The sequence below is a fragment of the Macadamia integrifolia genome, chromosome 8, assembly GCF_013358625.1.
Source record: "Macadamia integrifolia cultivar HAES 741 chromosome 8, SCU_Mint_v3, whole genome shotgun sequence".
NCBI classification, from domain to species: Eukaryota; Viridiplantae; Streptophyta; class Magnoliopsida; order Proteales; family Proteaceae; genus Macadamia; species Macadamia integrifolia.
The window spans coordinates 12,382,024-12,397,086 of record NC_056564.1 but is presented as its reverse complement, the minus strand read 5'-3'; the positions used below and the strand labels follow the sequence as shown (position 1 = coordinate 12,397,086).

At 38.2% G+C, this 15,063-nt stretch overlaps 2 protein-coding genes across 2 annotated transcripts in view; one reads left to right on the top strand and one right to left on the bottom strand.

Annotated features, from left to right (window-relative positions):
• Positions 1–5,820, top strand: part of LOC122086722 (ATP synthase subunit d, mitochondrial-like) — a 6,667-nt gene extending 847 nt beyond the window's left edge. Inside the window, exons 3-5 of the mRNA XM_042655703.1 lie at positions 4,754–4,818; positions 5,088–5,174; positions 5,269–5,820. Coding sequence (XP_042511637.1) covers positions 4,754–4,818; positions 5,088–5,174; positions 5,269–5,370 — 254 coding nt within the window. The 3' untranslated portion in view covers positions 5,371–5,820. The remainder of the gene's footprint in view (positions 1–4,753; positions 4,819–5,087; positions 5,175–5,268) is intronic.
• A 1,433-nt stretch (positions 5,821–7,253) lies between these two features.
• Positions 7,254–15,063, bottom strand: part of LOC122086721 (S-adenosylmethionine mitochondrial carrier protein-like) — a 9,254-nt gene continuing 1,444 nt past the window's right edge. Inside the window, exons 2-8 of the mRNA XM_042655702.1 lie at positions 13,850–13,987; positions 13,569–13,644; positions 12,617–12,783; positions 11,337–11,452; positions 11,166–11,244; positions 10,779–11,012; positions 7,254–8,009 (exon numbers count right to left, since the gene is read on the bottom strand). Coding sequence (XP_042511636.1) covers positions 7,674–8,009; positions 10,779–11,012; positions 11,166–11,244; positions 11,337–11,452; positions 12,617–12,783; positions 13,569–13,644; positions 13,850–13,987 — 1,146 coding nt within the window. The 3' untranslated portion in view covers positions 7,254–7,673. The remainder of the gene's footprint in view (positions 8,010–10,778; positions 11,013–11,165; positions 11,245–11,336; positions 11,453–12,616; positions 12,784–13,568; positions 13,645–13,849; positions 13,988–15,063) is intronic.

Here is a 15,063-nt window from a genome sequence, read left to right as displayed (position 1 = left end):
AAAAAAAAAAAAAACCCAATGATTAATAACTGATTGCTAAGATGTGTTGTTAAATTCTAACTACTATCTTTTCGAATTTTCTGGTTAGTTCTTATGATCCCTGTTAAAAATAATCTTTCATTATGTTACTGACAAAACTTAAATGTATTATTGCAATTGTATGGTATTTAACCAACCGATCATACGTAATCCTTGCGATGAAATCCTTTATTCAGTTTGGTTCTTTTTCTTTTATTTTCTAATGCAAGTTACACATCCTGTTGTTGAAGTCGATTGCCACCCTTTTTAATTTAGTCTGTCTCATACAACTCTTGATTGAAATAACGTATCACCCCACTACTGGAGGAAAAGTGAGAGAATAACTAAGAATCAACAGATGATGTCACACTCGATCGATTCACAGCTTGAATGATATCTGTTTGTCACTTACTTTGGATTTTTGAAGCAGCTAATGTTTATCCTTTATTAGTCAGGTGGCAAGTTGTCAGGTCCTGATGGATTGTACACCACTCAATTTTAGAGAAACCAAATTGTGAATCATGTAGAATATGGCAGTAAGTCATGGTGTATGAGCTGGTGTAGTGTTTAGTAGGTTCTTTTGTACATTGCCATATCATCAGGTCCAATGGGATACCTGTGTTATCAATGGGCATAATTTTTATGGAAATCCGACCTGATAACGAGGGGTTTAGTTTTTTCAACCTAAGCATGAAAAAAGATGCCAATTGGTGGTTCAGGTGAATAAGTGCCGCCTACTCGTTAAATTGACCTTAAACTTGCGTTGCCATTTAGAACCACATCAGAGAATCTTGAACTTCTAGGGCCTTGACTTGAGCTGTATTAATTTCTTGTGATCCTTGAACTGATAGCTGAATTGGCAATTTAGTGGTACACCAACATTTTTAAGCCAGATCAGATGTCAGATTTTTTGGCTGGGCTTTGGTGGTCCATCCATATGTTCCATAGGTACCAGCTTCAGACTATAATAGAATATGATCAGTGTATATTATGCTGCAGCATAGAAGGGGAAAAAAAAATACTCGAAATTGTTGACTGTAACCCTATAACTTCAAAATGTTCATCATGTGGTCTTGGCATTGTATGCCAGCTTGGGTTTTGGACTGCATATTGCAGGCCTCAAAAGTGATGGATACTGCTGTTAGCTAGCTCTATAGCGGTGTTATTGAGTTTTCTCCAAGGCATCAAGAAGGTGGCAACATAGGGATTTTGGGTCATGGACCAACTCATGCATAAGTCACAACTGGTTACTTGAGTTTAGTTGGTGTGTGTGACTAATTGATTACTTCTAGTGGCTTACAACATAACAGTACGGGGATTTTTTTGGGTAGTGAAAGGGGGAGGGGAGCTTCAAGACTTCATGTCGGGCATTCAACCATGATGATTTGGTTGTTATTTTTCACTTTCAATTGAACATTCACTACTTTGGTATGCCAAATAGCACGTTCCTCTTACGTGGTGAAATTTGAGATCTAATGTCATTTTTACATCCTATTTGTTATATTTGTTGTAGTGATTGTGTGATCCCATCCCTTAATTTAATAGACCACATATTTCTTTTGTTGCCATCTAGCTGCCGAGGCATCAACTAGTTTAACATTGCCTCTGGAGGGCTAGACATCTTGGAATGATTTGTTGGCATTGCTCTAGATTTTGTTTTAGGGTGGGATTCTTTTAACAATCATTTGTGGGTTGGTAATCTCACAACCTGATCTAGCCATTCATTGTACATTTGAAAACTCATTTGGACTGTTGATTTCTTAGAATTTAAATGTCATCTCCTCTGACAAATCACTGGAGTAGTTTTTTTTTTTTTTTTGAAAAAATAACCATGAAATCTTAACATCTTAAACCTTAAATCTTGAACTATGTGTGAATGCTAAACCTAAACCTGGAAGTGGGTATGGGTGAAACCCAAAAGTGAACTATTGGTGGAGCTTGAATACCAAGGTCGACCCAAGTGGCTGACTGGGTCGACGAAGATCTGGTCCAAGTCAGCCCACGATTTGGGCTGCTGATGGGGTTACTATTTAATTATTTAGTTTCTATTTTTCAGTCCTAAATTAGTTTCTAATTTCAAGTCATTGTTAGTTTATAATTTCTGTTTAAGACTAGTTTCTATTTTCATTAGATTCCAATTTCCAGTTTTTAGTAACTTCTTATAAGCAGTTTTTAGTAACTCTGAGTTGTTATTATTCGTAAACCCTCCCCATTATTATAAATAAAGAAGAGGGCTCTTTTATGAGCCACGATTTTGACAATTAAAAAAAAGAAACTCTCCTGTGCTGCCACTGGGTATCCATAGTTGTTTCTTTGTGTTTGATCGAGGAAGAAGGACTTGGTATGCAATACGAGTGACTCCTTGCGGCGTGAAGTCCAGGAGGTCTGCTACAAGTAATCTTTTCTTTAAGTTCTACTGTAATTTCAAGGTTTATTAGAGCTGCAAATACCAGGTACGATTCCTCCTATTTCTGCCCAGAATTTTCTACAAAACAGAGCTATCGGCCCTGCTGGAACCATCTTTGGTTAGGCCCTGATAGATTGTTTGAAGCTATCTTTAACTGTAGCTCTGATACCACTTAATGCAGGAGTAGATTTCAAGTAACTACCCCAGCAATTTATAACCCCAAACAATACAAATAGGACCAGAAAACAAAGAAATAATACCATCAAATAAATCCCCAATAATACAATACCCATATAGGAGCAAAACCAGCCCAAAACCTAACCCGATAGGAGAGAGAAAGGACCTGTTATAGTTGTAGGAGTCTGATTGAGTTGCACTCTTGGACGTAGATAGTCCCTAGGGAGGGTACAAAAACCCCCAAAGTTGAAAGGATTCTGACGGCTGGTTGTGAAGTTACAAGCTTTCTTGATTTTCTGACCTAGGAGAGAAAACTGAGAAGAACCTTCAAGAACAGCAGTTGAATGCTTCCAACAGTGACTAGGTAAGGATCATGGGACCCTTATGAGGCCTAAAATACCCCGATTGAAGACCTGGTTGAACAGAGTATAGAAGAGAGAAAGAGAGGAGATCGATCTCTCTTCTATTCCCAATAGGATTGCTGATTGGTTCTAATTTCTGGAGACTTTTATCAAAATTTGAACTATACCTTTTGAATGTTACAGCAAATGAAATAAAAAAGAAGAATAAAACAGATGGGGGGTTGAGAAGGGTGAAAAAGAATAAATGAAGTGGCTATCTCAGCCCACAACTATCTCAGCTGCTCTAAGTATTTAGTTGCAAACTTTCTTTCATTCAAATCTGTCCAATAATGGTACATATGCCTCTCTATTTATAGAGGAAGTCTACAATCATACTAATATTAGGAGCTAGTTTCCCAATAGGACTAGACACTCCTACTACAACTAAGAATTCAAAATAGGACTAGGACTTGACTTTATGACTCCAACATGGAGTAGGACTAACTAACTAATAGTCCATATAAGACTTTACAACCAACTAATGGCCTAATGGACCTTTATTGAATTAAATAGCAACTAATTAAACTAATGAATAAAATCCCATTTTTCTACCTTCTACTCATATTTTAGGCCTATTAACGTGGTCAATTTCAAAGAAAACCCATGGGATCAAAGGCCCAACACATACATAACACAACCCAAGGCTTTTTTGCAATAAAATAAGCCCAAGTGACTTATCTACATCAGTAATATCAAAGAATTAGGATATTGGATATTATGAGTAGTTTACTTGTTCAACAAAAGAAAAAAAAAAATGCAACTTAGACACTTAAGGGTCATCATAATACAATATATGATTTAAAGTTTTTTGGTTATGAAATTAAAGATTATTACTTTCGTGCTGGATTCCTTACCTACTTGATTGCAGTCAAGCTTCCCCCCGGGGGGGGGGGGGGGGTTGGTCTCTTAATATCCAATTCTAAACAAGAGTCTCTTGCTGTTTCTGGAATTGTGGGAATCCTTGGTGATTTATTCCCATAACTATTTGCATTTTGTGGTTCCAGTATTACCATTCTCTAGCTGTATTACCCTTTGTGATTCGTGTTAGGAGTTGTAGACTTTCTCAAGGTTACATCCTTGGCTTGTCACACTACTAGACAAGGATTAATGACGTCCATTCTAAGCCATCAATAATACCAAACCAAGCTCTTTCTTGGAAGGATGCTAGAATTGCTGTGAGTTTCTGCTTTGGCCAAGAGGCAATCTGACAAAAGGGATACTAGAAAAGAAAACTAAAAATCTGACAAAAGGATTATACAGCCTTAAAAGACCCATTATGAAAGTTAAATCACCAAGCACTTCTTGTCCAAGGTTGATGCTACCCACCAGCTTTACTACACATTAACGCATCGGCCAGTAGCTTAAAGCATGCAACAAAGTATAGCAGGAATAATTATGCTTATTTTTCTTTTAGGTGGGGGTTGGTGGAGTGACATATCACTTGTCAAGGATCCCCCCCCCCCCCTCCCCCCCAGTTTAAAAAAACCTGACATCAACTGAGCTGGGCGGTGATGAAATTTCCTCGCAAATGAAATTCAATTTACTCTTCAAGCTTTAGATTATTTGGACATGTGGTGACATTAAGTTTTCATTTGAAACTTGTACATCATATTTAACCATACAAGTTTTCTTGATGTTGCATTTTTTTAATGATACAAAGAGAAAATTACCATATGCTACTGGTGTTGGCCGTGTCTTGTTTCTTTGAAACAACTTACATCTACTCTTGTATTTTGCTTTTCCTCTTCAGGCATAGAGGTCCCCAAATATGTTGACAATGTGACTCCTCAGTACAATCCCAAGTTTGATGCACTGGTGAGAACTTGCATTTCTCTCTCTCTCCCCTCAATACAAACCTATCTGTGCAATTTTGTTGCTCCTCCCTACTTCATATTCACCATTAAATAAATTGTAGGATTTTTTCCCCTAATGTAGTATTTTTCTGTAACTGCACTTTTAAAAGCTAGGTTTTGTAAAGTGAGATTGGTTGTGATGGGATCGATTGAACTTGGTATTCATTACACTCAACTTCCCTTAAAGAGTGCACCGAATCATCTGACAACTATTACATTTCTGAGTCTTAGTTGGTGGAGCTGAAAGAAGCGGAACAGAAGACCTTGAAAGAGTCAGAGAGACTGGAAAAGGAGATTGCAGATGTACAAGAGCTGAAGGTAAGGGAAAAGAGCCACTATCTTTTCTTCCACTGCAGAAATTATATTCATTCTTTGATTTCTCATGGGATCTCTCTCCTTCCATCTTCAACAGAAAAAGCTTAGCACCATGACTGCAAATGAGTATTTTGAGAAGCACCCAGAGCTGAAGAAGAAGTTCGATGATGAGATCCGGAATGACTATTGGGGTTATTGATATAACCCCTGCTGATATCGCCAAGTGAATCTGCCTTTGTTGAGAGACTGCGAACATCCATTTTCATTTTCAATCTTCCTGCATTTTTTCCTCTGAAAATCCTTTTAATTTTTCTGGGTAAGTGGCCTCAAAGCAGTTTCAAACTGCTATTAGGTCAATAATATCCACTTATCAAGTGTGCGTACATTGCGCAACTTGAAATTCAGAAAGATTGTGAATTTTCATATTTGAACGTGTATCCTGGTGCGAGTTTTCAGCTGCTAAAGTCTGGGTGTTGAGATTTAAGTTTACCAACAAGCCAAATTTTCAATACAAGTTTTCAGCAGGAAGGATTGGTGTAGTTATGCCAGTAGCCCTGATGTTAGATGTTCAGTCTTTCTTTTTAATCCCCTCTTACAGACACATTGTGGGATGCAAGCATGGAAGGTGAGTTCATTCTGAGTTTCTGAGTAGCAACCTTGTACTGGCCTCATTTTCATATGCACAGATACAGACACTTGGGACTCGATAAAAGATATCTAGATAAAGTTACCTCAACAGTTCAACTAAAAGCGGTTTCTACTCTGCACAATTTTATTTTGCATGTGTTTTGGGACCTGAAATCTTGTAATTGGAAATCCCCATTTTGGGATTGAATCCTCTGTTGTTCACCTTCTGGGCTTGGGATTGGGATTTAAGGGGTGGGGGGACTAGGGAGTTTTCCTTTTAATGCCACAAGGCCCACAACAGTGGTAGCACCAAAAAAATTGAGGGAAAATGGTCGCCACACCGGCTGTGGTTAATGGTCTCTCCTATTGATTCTCTCTCTTCTCCTTGATAATGCTGGTCCCCTTGCGTACAACTGTGTGGCACTTCTCCTTGTGCCCCCACCTGCTTGGCGTGGGATTCCATTCCATACCGGCAGTGTGGTGATACCTGCCCAGAAAGAAAACACCCTTCATTGTTGGTGAAGGGGCATGAAGGGAAGTGACATTAGTATTTAAAAAAAAAATCCTGTAATAATGATTACATAAAATCAATACATATGGTAATTAATGGTAATTGAGAGAAAGAACTCTACCAGTGATTGAAACCTTGTGGCGCAACCTCACGCACATCCAACAGACATAAACGTTCATGCACGAAGCTCGAGGTGGTTACATGCAGCCCAAAGGCGTTTTTCGGTGTTGGATGCACGTCAGACACCCTGCGCCATAGAAGATCCAAGTCTGCCAATCTGTTGTTGCTTACGTCTAGACACAGGCATATGTGAAAAGATCATTCTGCCCCCCATCCAATGCGCTGAAGATGTTCCTATGTATCCTCACATTGGTTTCGTGTGCTGCAGGTTGGCGGGTCCCCCCCCCCCTTTTTTTTTTTTTCAGCTATTTAAATTTGAGGACTTTAGTTGAAAGTTATCAGATCTAGCAAGTTTATGAGTGAGTTATACAATCAGAGTTCATTTTATTTCTCTTTCTTTCTCATCCAACCCAGACGGATTCGTAGGATATGTAGCTGGGACTAGAAGTGGGTGGGAAACTACAATGAAGGAACACCTGACCTGATAATAAATTACAAAAGGAACATCTCTTTCCTTACCATGAGGTGGGTAAGTGTGTATCATGTGAAGATTCCCGCATCCGATTAAAATCATATCTGGATTATGAGTGAAGACTGGGTGAAAAAGCTGCAATGGTCTAAAATTTAATATAAAATTGGGAGGAAGGTTTGGTCTACTGATAGCTTGGAATTGGATCTTCACATTTTGGAGTGTTGAGGCTACTCAGGAACTTATGCAGGTTTTGAATTCAATGCGACCTCTGTCTATACATAACTGTTGGAGAAAGAATCAATAGAATCCCCTTCTTAATACACATACAAATGAACATTGTTGAGTGAGTAAATTTAAAGACCAACATGAAAATTTTTTACCAACTGCATAAATGTACAAATATTAGGAAGATTACCAAAAATGCAGACATTATCTGCTCACACAATGCTACAACATCCTGTCAATATACGGTATTTAACTTCCGACTTTCAGTTATAAGCTCGGGCCCCCTTTTAATACACAAAAAAGAGCACAAAAATACATCCAAGGCCGTCATTGTAAAAGTACAAAGAGTTTGAGAGAAACTAGTTATCTCAGAAATTACAATGTCTCAATGAAGAGAGCTGAGATGTCGACAGATAAAAGGGAAAGCATATGATGCTGTTAAAGCCAGGAAAGATAAAGTCATCATGGCTCACACAAAAGATAGCCAGAAGACAGTATCACATATTGATGTTTTCCCCTGGTACCAGAGACTTTCAGCCAGAAGTAATCAGCCTTTTTGAGGAAGTTGATCACCTATCCCCTCCTCAGTCTTGTCCATTGCCTTCTTTGCGAGCTCATAGCCTGCAAAATTCATTGCACCCAAAGGTGCAATCCAGAAGAACCTGGGTAGTGCTCCCTTGAACAGGCCAAGAGGCCCTTCCTGATGGAGGATGGAGTACACCACCATTGACATTGACACTGGAAGACCTTGGGGGGCGGTCATCATCCTTGTCTTCATCACATCAAAAGGGGTGGTGACAACAGCAGCAAACCCTCCAGATAAAGCCCCAACCACAATTGTCTCCCAAGGCTCTAGATCCCGCTTTAGGAGCTGCTGAGCAACCTTAACAGCAACAGACAAGAAAACAGTGATCATAAAAATGGCCTACTAATTTAGAAAAAGATAAAGGAACAATGCCACAGCAAGTACATGGTCAACATGACCCTAGACACAGAGTAAACATCCATGGTGTCCATCAACCACGTCAGACAAGGGCATGTGCTGCACCTTCATGCTAACTAATGGCTAAAGTCACAATGGTAGATACTCACTGCACATCAGCAAGATTTGCTCAACCTCTTGAGAGAAACCCAGAAAATGCAATTCAATGTAGATCATTCAAGTTATTTGAGTGATTATGAATTCTTGTGTCAGCACCATAATATTCGTTTGTCTTGGTACCATAATATACTAAGTTAGAACAATTAGATTATCAGCCTGGCAAAGTAATACTCTTGATACTTGGGTATCCAAAAAAATGTCTAGTTCTTGATATACAAATAATCCGTAGACAATGGAGTAATCAAGAAGCGTAACACACTATGGTGGCAGTGGGTAGGGTAGCCCCACCCTACACTCCAAGGAATGTTGAGGGCCCTTACCCTAGTGCTGTTGGGTAAAAATACCCTTTATATGGCAGTTTAGCATTATCAATGGAATTTGGATTGGGAAATGGAACACTAGGAATGTATATACTCAATAAGAAGTAAATGGGTTCCACTGCTAGCCTCACATGATCAAGCATATTTCCTACAGAAGAAAAGAAAGGATTTACATCCCCCAGGCAAAAATTTGCATGCATGCATTTGACATGTAATTGGATAGAGTTCAATTCTCTTCTCAACCCACACACTGGTCATGGTTTGAGAAGAGAATTGAACTCTCAGAGAAGAATCTCGCGTTGTTACTCAGTAGCTCAGTGGTACAGCGTTTGGGTCAAATACTTACGTATTCCATGAGGTAAAGTACTATGGTTGGATGCCAGCCCATCTTCCTCAAAGAATGGTGAAGCTAAACTTTGATGGTTCTTCTTTGGGAATCCAGGAATTTGCAGAGGAGTAATCAGATCTAATGCAGGCACTGTTAAATGCTTATTCGGGTCCACTTGGGATGGAAACTCCATAAGAGCGGAGCTTTCTCACTTTGTATGGGAATAGAGTTTCCTTTACAATGCTGGAAGGGGAATTGGGAACCATGATTCTCGGCTGGCCTCTTTCCTTAAGGATCTGTGGAGGTATGATGCGACCTTGGGGTTCGAAAAACCTAAATTTGGGTCACTAGGGCCCACCCAAGTGTTCACTAGCCAAAAGTTGAAAGATAATGGCAAAACTGTAATTAAACTTAAGTTTCCAAAGGATAGTGACAATTTGGTAATTAAACAGAATCTTCAGGCAACTTGGTAGTTAAATAAGGAAAGGGACACAAAGGCGATTAGTAATTAAAGATTATGGATAACCCTGGAAATAACATTAAATATGAATGGGGATTGAATTAAGATAAAGGAGAGGTATTTCCAGAAGAAAGGAACTAAGGTGACATTTAAAATAGGGTCACCAAGTCTCCTTCAACCTCATAACAGGGGCAGTAGTAAACCAGTGGAGAAATGGTTCCATTTCAGGAGAAGGAACTCCCTTGATTCACCCTCTTTCAAGGTAGTGATTCAGGCACTAATTCCAAACCCTAAAAGCTCTTAGAAATACCCGACAACAGCCCCTAACAACCAATGATAAGATTGAAATAAAACCCCCAACATGTCGTTGGAAGTAAGCAAAGGGATAGGACCTGAACCTCAGTGTGATTAATTTTTTTTTTTTCCTGGCTAAACTCGGTGTGAATCTCACAACAGCAAAGGAAGTTCGAGTTGAAACACGAACCATTGGTCGCCTGTGGAAGGACAGCTTATACCCAAAGTCTTGGAATAAAAGGAGTTGAATTGATGGAGATCAACCCAACCAAGAGGGTTACAAGTAACGTCCAGGAACAGATTATGGTAAAAGGCTAAAAACTGAAACAAAGAAACTGATAGAAAGACGAAACGAAAAGTAAACAAAGATAAAGAAAATTGAAAGAGAGAAGAGGGTGGACAATGCCTGAAACAAACGAAGATCAGAAGAGAAGAAATCGCTGTTACCGAAATAAAAGAAGAGAAATATCAGTCTGTGTGCCCTCACAGCTCTTGGCAGCAACAGACAAAAATTTGCATTACATATTCAATTCTGTCTGGGTACATGCTTGTATGTATAAAGAAAAAGAAACATAAAAAAAAAAGACTCCTATAGTCATATTTTAATACTAAGACTAACATTGAATTGATCTCTACCTCTTACATGACCTACTCTCAAAGTAAAACACAATGAAATAAAAGAATAAAGATTAGAAGACAACTCTAAATAAATAAATAAAGTTGAACAACCCATGTTATAACAAAAAACAGGTTGGGCCGGTTCAGTTTGGGTTTGAGTTTCCAAAATGGGTTGTGTTGGACCAACCACACTAGCACTCCTGCATCGAAGGATGCTCATATCATTAGGTGGATCAGATCTCTTGCCATCTAGGTGAATTGTCTGTTCATATGGAAGTCAATATCAGTTCATGAGACTGCAGAGGATTGCATAGTGTGAGGGAAACTTTATCCCTCTACCAGACTATAATGGAAATCTATGTTCTGCTTGTGTTATGGTTATTCTCTCTTCATATTAAATAAAATTTTGCATTTTTTTCAAAATAATAAAATATTTCTTAAAAATAGTATACCAGTATAGGTTATGAACTTAAGATAAATAGATGGCATCATGGGCAAGTGTGTAAACTAGAATAGGTTAAATTCCATACCTTTTTGGACTCTGCATAAAGTCCCATGCCAGCCACATAGAAAGGAACTTCACGGAAAAGTGTGGCACCAGTCCCCCGAAAAAAACCCTTGAGACCATCTTGACGCAAAGTACCACCGACTGCCTCACCCACATTGTTAAAAATGCCAGCCTGCAACCGCTGCTTCAATACCTCGCAAGGAATCCGCACTGCTGTTCCCAATATTGTACTGCAGAAGGATGCTACAGATTGCACCTAATTGGAATGCCAATTAAGTTTATTAGTTAAGAGCTCTGTGCAAACATGTACGCACTCTTTGTGCATACACGTTTGGTCATTTTCCCTACCTCTGTCTTCTTCAAACGTAGACCCAATCTTCATCAAAAAAATTTAATGATAAGCATATACCTGAATCTCTGGAAGTGTTGGAGCCACATTTACTAATACAAGCTTGCTTGCTTCAAAGACTCCAGTTCGCAATCCATGGCTGTTGATCAAAAGAATCACATCATACAGTAAATTAAATGAGCCAGAAAACACAAGATTCTCTCCTTGCAAACCAAATAAATGAAAACTAACCTTGAAAATTGACCAAGAATAGCCGGGATGGAACCCCGATACAATCCTTTAACTCCAATTTGAGGGAGCTTTGATACAAGTTCTGGGAAGGAAAGTGTTGATGCTTGCACTCGAGTCTGATATACCCAGATTTTGGCATGAGAAAAACCCAAATGGTTTATAAGTTATAGAAAAAGGATATTAAAAAATAAAACACAAATGATTTATAAGTTCTAGAAAGATAAAAGATTGTTTAAAGAATTAAAAACCAAAATACATCCACTTGACCACCCTAAGATCCAGTTTTCAAATGGTATGCGTGAACAATTGTTTTTTACTTATTAGATCAGATATAGGAATGTTAAGAGCTAGGATGATAAAAGATTCTTTATGGCAATCCGAAACTATGTTTTCCATGCTTATCAGATATAGAACCAAAAACTTGTTACCATGGAAATTCCAGAACACGGAGTTCCCTAAATATTAAACTTGCAACATTAGATAATTGCATAGAGACTTCTTGGTTTTCATAGTTCTCCATATTCCTATCCATGAAGAACGAACAAGACGGAATAACTGGGAAACCTTATTTAGAATTTCAGAGATACAGCACTTAGTAGTTGATTCTATATTTGCATCCCACTCTTTTATGTTATCATTCTACCTTGGAACTATCAAACATAACACCTTCAAAATACTCATTGTCACACCTTCATACCTCTCAAACCTCTAGAATGAAGCTCCCTGATAAGTTTAGTATTTATTAGAGCTGTCCTCTTCTTCAACCTTTCTGATCACATCGAATCCACAATAATTGTGATTATTTGTTTTCACATCTTCAGATACTAGGAGAAAGCATTCAGAGGAAGTCATGATGATATAAAATGAAGGAACAACTATTAACATTTTGCTATTCAGCCACAAGATATCTCTTCTCCTTCAGCCTCTAGTTAATTCACCCCAACACAATGAATGAGGGTCCAACTAATGGTACCAGGAGTATGCACCAGGCTCATGGTTTCATTTAATCTATTCCACTGCTCAACACCATCTTGTGCACCAATAGGAGTGCGTCACTGTCATAAAGAAAAGCACCCCATTTTCATCAAATTCACGTAGAAAGTCAGTGTTAAAGAGTTAGCAGTTCACCTCCACAGGAAGCTAAAAAAGCTGATACAAAGCTTTCAAACTAGAATTGCCAACCATAAACCTATTATGTATATTTGAAGGGAAACAAAAATTGCCTGACTAGACAGACATGAACCCACTATGCTCAAGAAATTATAAGCCAAAGAATTTGCCTTCATTGTATCGACGGGATGCAATAGAGAAGTGGAAAGTGCACAAGCAAGCCCTCCGGCCAATGCAGATTTCAGAACACTTCCAGCCGGGATTTCCACCGGCGGTGCAACGGCAACAACAGTAGCAGCTTCAAACCATATATTCCTGTGGAAAAATAGAATGAAATATTGCAAAATTCAATTAAATTAATACAACAAATCCTTCAAAAATTGGTCCACGAATATCTCTGAGTTCAAACTAAAAGAGAGAGGAAGAGGTAAAGAGCGAGGATACAGCTTTGCTACATAATGTATCACACTATAGCATATGTAAAGATTCATCAATCTGAAAAATTAACCAAATCTATAGCACAGGATTCAAATAAAAGCATGTTTCTTGGAGCTTGTGTTTCACTGTCCATTTTAATCATTGATAAAGGAATCTGGTTAGGAAAGGTGAATGGATGATACTAAATAACACTATTAACTAGTTCCTAATGAATAAGAAATCTATGTCACAAGGATTCAGATGTTGGTGTTACTCAATAGTGTTGAGTCCGAGTCCAACATGATCATGGGTGTCGGACTCAACAAACCCCAAAAATAAGATTTCGAGACTTGGCGAAATGCACATTTGTTTTGTTATTTTATACTATTATCAACTACTATTATACTATTAATCTCATAAGTACTTCAAGAGCTAGCATTAGAAAAGGCAGCAAAGAATCAAAAACTTCGCACTGGGAGCTAGGCACGGGCTAAGCAGAAATCATCTTTATCTTGAATTTACAGGAAGCAAAAAGGCTGGTCTACGATCAGTGGATCAATCCATTAAATTCATTATTAGAGGGGGGCAAACCAACATTGTCAATTTACTAACTCATTTTTAATCTCAATACTTATTAAATAATCAATGTAATATATTGATACTATACAACAGCGATAATCTATTATTTGATGGAGGGAAACCTACCATCAAAAAGTTTGGGGTTTTGAACTGCAGCCCCCAACAACAACCTCAAGCTGTCAAGAAAGAGCTCACAGTTATGCTAAAACTCAATAACATGCAAAATGTATGAATGAATAATTAAGATTAAAGCCCTATACCATTCTTATATGCCAATCCTGAACCGTACTTGACTAAAATTACAAAAATAGCACTAACTAAACTCCTATTTAGGGACAGTTTTTCCATTAGAGCAAATACCTTGAAAAGGACAATAAAAGGCTCACAGCACACCACTAAAATGAAACCTGCCCAATCATATCCTCTTTCTTTGACCATAATTTACCATTAAAATCACAAAAGCCCTCTGCTGTATTTTCTCCATCAAAAAGACCATTCTGATCATACATCTGATCTACTTTAGTTCCCCTCTCTTGGATCTTGAACTGGAAAATCATTTTCCATAAATACTTAAATTTACTGATTATATTCAAAGCACACAGCTTTAGTTGCACACATAGGGTCTATTCCAATATCTATGATTACGTACATAAGCAAGATGCATATAACACCCAAACTAAGACAAATAGCTCCCAGGCACATAGATTTTTCCCCTTCTTTGTGGCTCCCCCATCCTCTCTCTCAATCTTCTATCCGCCCCCCACCCTTGTGATGCGATCCTGGGTCACAAAACCTTGTTTGGGGATTGCTATGGGCCCACAAGACTCATAAAACTCAGATTAAGAATATGGGGGCAATTCGGAAATTAACTTGAAATTTAGACCTGATAAGCAAAGATAAATAAAGCTTAGGATATAACTGGAAGCAATCACTTTAGTGTGGATACTTCTGAAAATTAATGATAAGCATGGGAAGTAATAGAACAACTAAGGACTAGAGTGGTATTAATGGAAGTTGGGCTAATGGGGCTTAAGTTTATCGAAGGGAAGGTTGTCTTCTGCCTTCAATATCAGAACAGCGGCAAGAAGGATTGGCTTTGAGGAAGAGATCTCCCTCACAAGAGATCCAATCAAACTGGAACTTTGGGGTTTGAATCGTAACTAAAGCTCCTCTAAAAATAGGTACTAACAATCCCAAACAGTACTTCAAATAGCAGAATAAAATCTCTGAAAGTGTCGCTCATACTTGTCATGGCGTCGCCTAGGCATCGTGATGCAGATTCTTCACCAAACTAGGCTTGTTTTATTAGGAATAAGCTTAGGATTGGGTTGTATACGTGTTGGGCCTTCAGTCCATGTGGTTCGGAGTATATTGGGCTACTTTTATGGGTCTAAACTAGGGGTTCTAAGGTTGCATACGGGATTCAGTGATTTGTTTCCTTTTTCTTTAGTTTCCTTTTTAGATGGGGTTATTTAGTTTCTAATTTTCAGTCATAAATTAGTTTCTATTTCCAGTTTAGCAACTAAAGGACTTTCTATTTTGTAAGTTTCTGTTTTCAGATTTAGTAACTAGTTGAGTTTCTAATTTTTAGTTTCCTATTTCAGTTTTTGGAAACTAAAGT